This window comes from Bufo gargarizans, chromosome 6, assembly GCF_014858855.1.
Source record: "Bufo gargarizans isolate SCDJY-AF-19 chromosome 6, ASM1485885v1, whole genome shotgun sequence".
Classification (NCBI taxonomy): Eukaryota; Metazoa; Chordata; class Amphibia; order Anura; family Bufonidae; genus Bufo; species Bufo gargarizans.
Genome location: NC_058085.1, coordinates 177352902 through 177361534, shown reverse-complemented (window position 1 = coordinate 177361534; position 8633 = coordinate 177352902). Strand labels below are relative to the sequence as shown.

At 39.5% G+C, this 8633-nt stretch overlaps 1 protein-coding gene across 1 annotated transcript in view; it reads left to right on the top strand.

Annotated features, from left to right (window-relative positions):
• The first annotated feature begins 3695 nt into the window (after window positions 1-3695).
• Window positions 3696-8633, top strand: part of MMRN2 (multimerin 2) — a 31499-nt gene continuing 26561 nt past the window's right edge. The window contains exon 1 of the mRNA XM_044298725.1: window positions 3696-4252. Coding sequence (XP_044154660.1) covers window positions 3969-4252 — 284 coding nt within the window. The 5' untranslated portion in view covers window positions 3696-3968. The remainder of the gene's footprint in view (window positions 4253-8633) is intronic.

Genomic DNA, 8633 nt, shown 5'->3' with positions numbered 1-8633 from the left:
GCACCCTCACAGTAGTTATGCCCAGATATGTGCCCCCGCACAGTAGTTATTTACCAGATATGTGCCCCCTCACAGTAGCCATTCCCAGATATGTGCCCCCTCACAGTAGTTATTCTCCGATATGTGTCCCCTCACAGTAGTTATGGCCAGATAGGTGCCCCCTCACAGTAGTTATGTCCAGTTATGTGTCCCCTGACAGTAATATGACCAGTAAAGTTCCCCCTGACAGTAATATGACCAGTAAAGTTCCCCCTGACAGTAATATGCCCAGTAAAGTGCCACCTCATAATAATACGCTCAGTAAAATTCCCCCTAATAGTAATATGCCCAGTAAAGTGCCCCCTCACAGTAGTTATGCCCAGTAAAATGGCACCTCATAATAATACACCCAGTAAAATGCTGCCTAATAGTAATATGCCCAGTAAAGTGCCGCCTCACAGTAGTTATGACCAGTAAACTTCCCCTTGAAAGTAATATGCTTGGTAAAGTTCTCCCTGACAGTAATATGCCCAGTAAAGTGCACCCTGATAGTAATATGCCCAGCTGTGCCCCCTTCACAGGCAGTAATATGCCCAGCTGTGCCCCCTTCACAGGCAGTACTATGCCCAGCTATGCCCCCTTCACAGGCAGTAATATACCCAGCTGTGCCCCCTTTACATGCAGTTATATGCCCAGCTATGCCCCCTTCACATGCAGTAATATGCCCAGCTGTGCCCCCTTCACAGGCAGTAATATACACATCTGTGCCCCCTTCACAGGTAGTAAAATGCCCAGCTTTGCCCCTTCACAGGCAGTAATATGCCCAGCTGTTCCCACTTCACAGGCAGTAAAAAAAAACACACTCCACATACTTACCTGGTTCCCCAGCAGCAGAAACACCAACATCAGGACACAAGGAGCTCCAGGTAATCACCTGGCCCATCCCCAGCCCCTCTTCCTACCCATACCTGCAGTGTGGAGCACCAGCAGGGGGGAGGAATGATGAAGCAGAGAGCCAACGGACGGCTCTTGCTTCATCATTACATACCTCCCAAGTACAGGGCCCACGGACAGCCACTGAAATCCGGGACTGTCCAGCCTTACCTGCGATGGTTGGGAGGTATGGCTTAGCCTATGTATCATGCCTAAGGCATATTTCTCATAAGAGTGTTTGTTCCAGAAAACACTCATGTGTGACATTCATATTTACCGAGCCAAGCACTGTCCCTCTGACTTAAACTCACAGCATAGTAATGACATGATGTTGTGAGTTCCTGCCCAATAACAGGTCTCCTGTACTGTACTCACATAATACCATAGACTTGAAGTCGAGCAGGAACTCAGAGTATCATAAGTCATTATGATGCTGTAAATTTGTGCCAGAGGAGCAGTGTTCACTTTGAGAAATGCAGACATCACACGAAGTGTGTTTCTCTGACCAAACACACATGTAAAATTTGCCTAAAGGTGCCCATATACCTTCGATAGCTTTCAAACAAAAGTTAGGCCATAGCTGTCAGATTGAAAGCCAATGCCAGACAACTCTGGGGGCAGCTTATTTCCTGAGAGAACTAAAGGGTCAAAGATTCAACACACCTAATCTTTTTCTCCCTCAACATTATCTGTCAGGGAAGGTCTTGAGCTTCCCATACCTGTCACCTTCCATCTCTACTTGTTCTGTTGGGAGTTTAGAGCAGGTACAGTTTATTCGAAAGGAGGACACATCACATGGAAGTGACTTGCCTGGTCATATGACCCTTAATCAGCAGCCATTTTATGGACAGGGCAGCTGTGTGGACAGCACAAAATACTTTGTAAACAAGAGAGTATACTTTATGAAATATAGAAAATGGTGCAGAATTTCAACAAAGGCTATACTAGTAAGTGCCATATAATCATCTCACAAAGTCTACATCCTTATAGGCATTACTTCTAAGTTTTGTTATCATTAGTTATTTACTACACCTGGTTCTCTAACTATACTCTACTCTTCAATTTACATTAGTTCTGTTAATGCTAGTGATGAGCAGCATAGGCAATATTAGTTTTTGCGATATTTCAATAATTTTTGGCCTAATATTAATATTTTGGCCTATAAATTAGCAAATTCTAGAATTCATTATCTCCAGTCATTATTTTCTTGATTGCGAAAATCGGCAATGTAATATGTGCGTATTGCACGCGCAATACAGGCATGGCTTACTTTTGCTACATTTTTAAAGATGTTAGAATTTTCCTAAGACTAGAGTAGATGCACAGTACAGTAATTCCTATCACACTACCTAACACCCTGCACTGGAACCTTTCAGCTACACTATATCAGGATATAACCTACACTGACTATCTCCCACTATCTGTATTATATATATGAGCTAACTACAATATGTAATGTAATTGAATAAGGATCCAGATGACTCAGCAAAGCACAAAGTACAGCAATGACACTGCTCTATCTCTCTCTCTCTCTCTCTCTCTCTCAGAACTGCAAAAAAAAAACAGCAGAAATGGCTGCTGGGGAGTTTACAAAGATATAGCACTATATTCTAGATCTTCGCAAATTCTCAAAGTGCTGATATTCGCTATAAAAATTCATGATTAGAATATTCATGATCAACACTAGTTAATGTATGTATTACCCATGAACAAAATTAATTTGACTGCATCCTGTATTTTGTCAAATGTCTATGAGCCCAAGTCTGCTAGTCTGCAAGTCAATCATAGTGAATTCCACACACTCCTGTATCTGTATTTAGGATTGAGCGAACCCAAACTACTGTACTCGAACTTTGCAAGTTCGGGTACCCAGATCCGAACCCAGACTTTTTCACTGACGTTTCAGGTTCAGTGTTCGGAAAATAATAGCATTCTTAAGACAGAATGTTAAATAAAATGGCCATGGAAGGGTTAAAAAAACTCACCTCATCCACTTGATCACGCAGCCTTGATCGCGCAGGTCTTTTTTCTTCAGGACCTGCGAAAGGACCTGGTGAGAGCGGTAATGTAATCGCAGGTCCTTTTGCAGGTCCAAAAGAAAAAAGGCCTGCGCGATCAAGGCTGCGCGATCGAGTGGATGAGGTGAGTTTTTTAAATTATTTTTAACCCCTCCATGGCCATTTTATTTAGCATTCTGTTTTAAGAATGCTACAATCTTCCGATATACCATGTTATAACGGAAAATAATAAAGTAAAGTTTGGTTCCCCATTGACTTTAATGGGGTTCGGGTTTGGGGTCAAGTTCGGGTCCCAAACCCGAACTTTAACCTGAAGTTCAGCTGAACCTGGCGAACTGGAACTTCCACGGGTTTGCTCATCCCTATCTGTATTACCAGAACAGAAAATCAAAATTGTAATCTAAACAATAATCCATTAGCAAAAAATGTTCTTAGATTCAGTCTATTTGTCCTTTCAACCTCTTACTACACATATTCAGTATTAATTGCTAGATGTGAGAACTTACCAGTATTATGTATACATACATTTTAGAGTAGAGTTTTATATACATATCTTATTTTTGTATAATGTTAAGCATGAATGTCAATATATATGTTCTGGTTTTGCAGAAACCTAATGTAAACTTTACAATATTTTCTCTGTCTTGAACTAACATCCCTTTCCTCCTACTAACAGCCCAGTTTTACACAGAGCAAGCATAGGGGCACTGATAAGACTGTGTTCCTGAGAGCAGTAGCTCACTGAAGGCTGCCAACATGCAGCACAGCTTCCTTGAAAAAATAGTCCTCACTTTTCGTTCTCCAGGCTCTCTTCTATAAGTTTTGTGCTCACCACACAGGAACAGGCCCTCACATTGTCTGCTGACCTTTCACATTTCCACAGTAGCTGGGAGGGATTGTGCGTTTTTTCCGTTCTTTGTTAAAACGTCCCCCCACCCCTAGTTTTAAACTTCAAGATAGTTCAAAGGGGCTTCACAAAGTCATTCAGTTCTAGCACTTAGAAGTTCAAGTAGATTTCTGAGTAGAAGACAGAGAGGTATGGCAGAGAAACTTTATGTTACAATATGCTGTCTTGGACTGATGATTTTGGCTTCTTGTACTTTGGTAAGGACACATATCTACTCTGCTGGATCTTCTGCTGTAGGCTCTATATTTGAGGTTCATGGAATATCAACCTTTGATCATGGATTGCCCGGTCAAGAAGAATCAATAAAAAATGGAAATAATATACATCCTAAGCATGAACAGAAACCAAAGCCTATTTCATCAGATACCAAGGGGACACAGTCCCCAGAAATAGAACATCCTAAACCAAAAACAGGGTAAGTAAAACTCAAAATAAATATGATTTGTAAACAGATAATTACTGTATTTAATTGCTGGATTAAATGAAGAGCTATATTCCATTATTAAATTATATTTTATACAACATATTATTGAAAATCCATTTAGGGGAGGAAAAAATCACAAATCAATGTTGATTGTGACATTTATTAATTGTATTTGTTTCTCAGTACTCCATTACTATAATGGCAAACCTGGCAATCATAGTCATGATGTGACACATCACACTATCCTATATCACTCCAAATCTAGGCAAATTTGCCAATTAGGAGCAAGAAAAAACTGTGTAACTACAGGAACTGTAATGCTAGTCAAATTTAACACCAATTTAATGGAAAACCATAGATAAGGGTTTCTGTTACTTTCTTCAGTTTTTTGGAGGAAGGGAAATGAAGATTGATATCGTCATAAAGGTTCATGTACCTATATGTTTAGTTATATGGTACTTCAATAAAGCATATGTTCTGGGTAGAATATCTCTGTACTACATCATGTGACAGAACAAGTAGTAGCACATGGAAGTACATTATGTACCAATAGCAGGTTGAGCCACCTTGTATCAAAAGGCAGTTTAAGGCAGTTAATGGTGGAATCCTTTGCCATATGAACAAATTTGTAAAGTTTTGAAAGAGGACAACTCCATAACTAATTAGTCGTCTACGATGTTTTAGGTAGATTCTACTACAGACTATATAATTATATAACATAAATGCATAGTTTGCTTTCTTACTACATTTGGTATGTGATTATATAAGACAAGGTTCCAAATATTACTTATAGCATGTCAGTTGCCGCCTGTCATTACTTGCCAGCGGATGCCAATCACTATTCACACCTTATCTGCATGCAAGATGTTATACGTTATACTAGATGCATATACGAGAATAGAAAACTGCACCATCAGTTAAAAATGCCAGATGCCACTTAGAAATGCGGTAGTTTGCTGGTTCTGAAACATTTACAGTATATTAATATGTTTTAATGTTTTATGCCAAAAAAGCAGTATTGTGAATTACAAGAGACCAAGATTACCGCAATTTGATTTTGGAACTTTTTATCATATTCTTTAAACCATTTGCATTTAGCTCTACGCAACAAGTTTCTGTGGATACAGGGAAGCATTCCTGTTGCTATGGTAGCTTGATACCTGTAAAAGAGTTGGTGCCCCCCGCTGCCAGTCATAGCAAGCTTCTCTTTCATCAATACTACCCAGTATGTATTTCAATTAACAAAGAAATCTAGCGGCCCATTCAATACAGCTACAAATCAATGCATTATTCTTGGGTCAAGGTTAGATGGATGGCAATGAGCAAACCTCAGTACAAATATCCAATCATTTGAATCTTGCTTTAGTTCTAAGAAAAAATATTCGCAACATTAAGTTATAGGGTTTTATGGTCTAAAATGTTGTGCAATAATCTGCATCATGTTAATGTTTAATTCTTCAGAAAATTTTACTTTTCAGTGCCTATTATTTTGGCATATTCATATGATGTGAATCAAAGTCTGATGAGCCTCTGAGACCTCCACTTATCAAGACAATTGGAAGACTGAAGGGAGAGATAGCCATACATGTCTACTACTCTCCATCTGTTTGAGTGACAGAAATAGCCAAGCCTTGGATGTTCCTATTACTTCTAGAACCGGGAATGGGGCCCACACCAATCAACCAATCAGACATTCTCTCATAAAAAAATGCCTTTTAAAGAGCACGTGTCAATAGGATCAACCCTGTTAACACAGGCATAATGCCTGGTAGAGTTAATCCTGCTGATCAAAATAGTACCTTTCTTGTGAAAATTAGTTGTTACATTCCTGAGGGAAAAAAAAACATTTAAACTTTATGCAAATGAAGGCTTCAGTGCACCAACACTGTAAAATTAAGGAGCCCCATCCCTCGGGGCACTGGGGCCTTTATTTGCATAAAAAAAATTAAAAAATTCTTGTTTGGGAAGAGTTTTTCACAAGACTGGTATCACTTTGATCAGCAGGGTCAACCCTACAAGGCATTATCCCTGCTGTTTAAAGGGGTTATACCATAATTAGTTTAAAAATGAAAATGAAAATCATAGAATACATGACAATCTTTTTCTAGCAAAACTAGAACCAGACCTTAACATTATATGGAACCAGAAATCTTCCCATTCATTTCTCCAATTGTTCTGCTAGATTTATTTCAGGCTGGCATTCAATGGGACATGTCCTTTCCGTTGCAGTTCTTTCCCTGTAACTGCCACAGCTTCTAACAGAAGATATGGCTGGTGGCAGTTGAAGTTTTAAACTGAGCATGTGCAACCACCTCAGTGAGGTGGATGGAGAAATAAGGAAAGACCCAACCAGCAGGTGGCGCTATACATATACATTATAATAAATGACTCAGCAGCTATACAACATTTTTTATTGCATGTAATTATAAAAGTATTCAGATCCAGGTGCTGGTTTGAAAAATGTTGAATATTATTTATGACAAACCCCTTTATATATTGTTGGACACAATGAGAAATGGATGGAAGCATGTACACCCTTTATTTTTAAAAGAAAAAAAAAAAACACAAGCTAAGATACAAAATACCTTGTATCCAATGAAGGTGGGTTCCCACTGTTGTCAAAAAAGTTCCAATACTATTCTGGCCGGAGTAAACGAGGCTTAACTTGAACTTTCAGGAATCTCTCCTTCACCACTTTCAACCATGTGCCATTTAACTTTTTAAAGACTACATGCAGCTACTAGGGCTTAAAAAAAAGTCTTCCCCCTAGAAAACGGATGAGTTTTATATCGCTAGTCTGATAGAGCTCTTACACTGTATAGGGAAAAAAATTGTAATTAGCTATATTGGACCATAATTAGAAAAGCCATCACCCAGTTGGACGCCCTCTTTATACCACATCTGTTTTTTCTGTTGTTACATGTGTATGTTTCATTTGATTGAATTTTATATTATTATTTTGGGTTTGGTATGTTCTGTGCTAAATCTGGAATCTGATCTAACCATGTGGTGTTCATGCCCTTGTCAGAAAAAGTTACGGGAAGTGAGAACAATGCAGGCTTCTCTACATGGTTGCAATATATTGCTTTAGCAGGAAAAGGCTTGAAGATATGATGAAGACTTTCCTGCAGTATACATTTGTTCCTAGTTTAACCTTCCATGACATCAGCTAATTACTTTTTACTATCCGGAAGGTTATGCCATGCTGCTGCCCTTATTTGCAATAAATGTTTGTGCCATCTGCGACAAGAGAAAGAAAATCAGAAGACCGTTATTTTAAGAAAGTGCTTGACATCTGGAACAGCTCATATTTGTGTTCATCAGACTTCTACTTTCACATTAGCGTTCTCAATTCCGCTATTGAAATCCATCATAGGATCTCAATAGTGGAAGAAAACGCTTCAGTTTTGTCCCCATTTATTGTCAATGGGGACAAAACTGAACTGCACCAAAATGTATTCCGTTCTGTTTGGTTCCACTCCCATCGTGGACAGAATAACGGTGCAAGCAGCATTTTTCTGTCCGCAATGTAGTGCTGAGCAAGACGGATCCGTCCTGGCTCACAATGTAATCCGTCCTGGCTCACAATTGAAAACGGATCTGTCCCCCATTGACTTTCACTGGTATTCATGACGGATCCGTCATGGCTATAGAAGACATAATACAACCGGATCCGTTCATGACGGATGCATGTGGTTATATTATGGTAACAGAAGCATTTTTTGCAGATCCATGATGGAAACACAAACAACGCTTAACTGAAAGTGGCCTATATTAGCTAATATAACAGTAATGAATGCCCGTGACAGCTTCATGCGGGACTTCATTTCTATACGTATAATAATGATTTCGTTGTAGAACCTACCATCTACAGTGCTACATGAGTAATACTGCAGATATGGAGACCAGACAGCTACTATTTACTTTTCTACTGTCCCCCTATTCCCCACTATGTGCTGGTAAAGCTCCTCTGAAATCCATTGTCCGGACAACTGAGCTTGCACTCAGGAGGTCCTCTCCGTTATGTGCACACAGCTCAACAGTCATAGGGCAGTATGAAAATAGAAGGTAACAATCCAGACTCCTTATCAGCAGTACTACTCATGTAATACTGCAAATAATAATCCTTAATCCAGCCGACAAACTCCCTTTAAGGTTCCTATATACTTTCAGCAGATCATAGGCTGAACACTCATCTGCCGAGAGAGGAGAAAGCTGCTGCCAGACTCTCAGGAGAACTAAAGGATCAAGCATTCAGCTTGCCCTATCCCTCTCTCCCACAAGGAAAAATAGATTGTCAGCCGCCCCACCAAAAATGGCTGGTTAGGCTAACAGTACTCTGTATTTGGGCCTTTAGATTTGGAAAGGATGC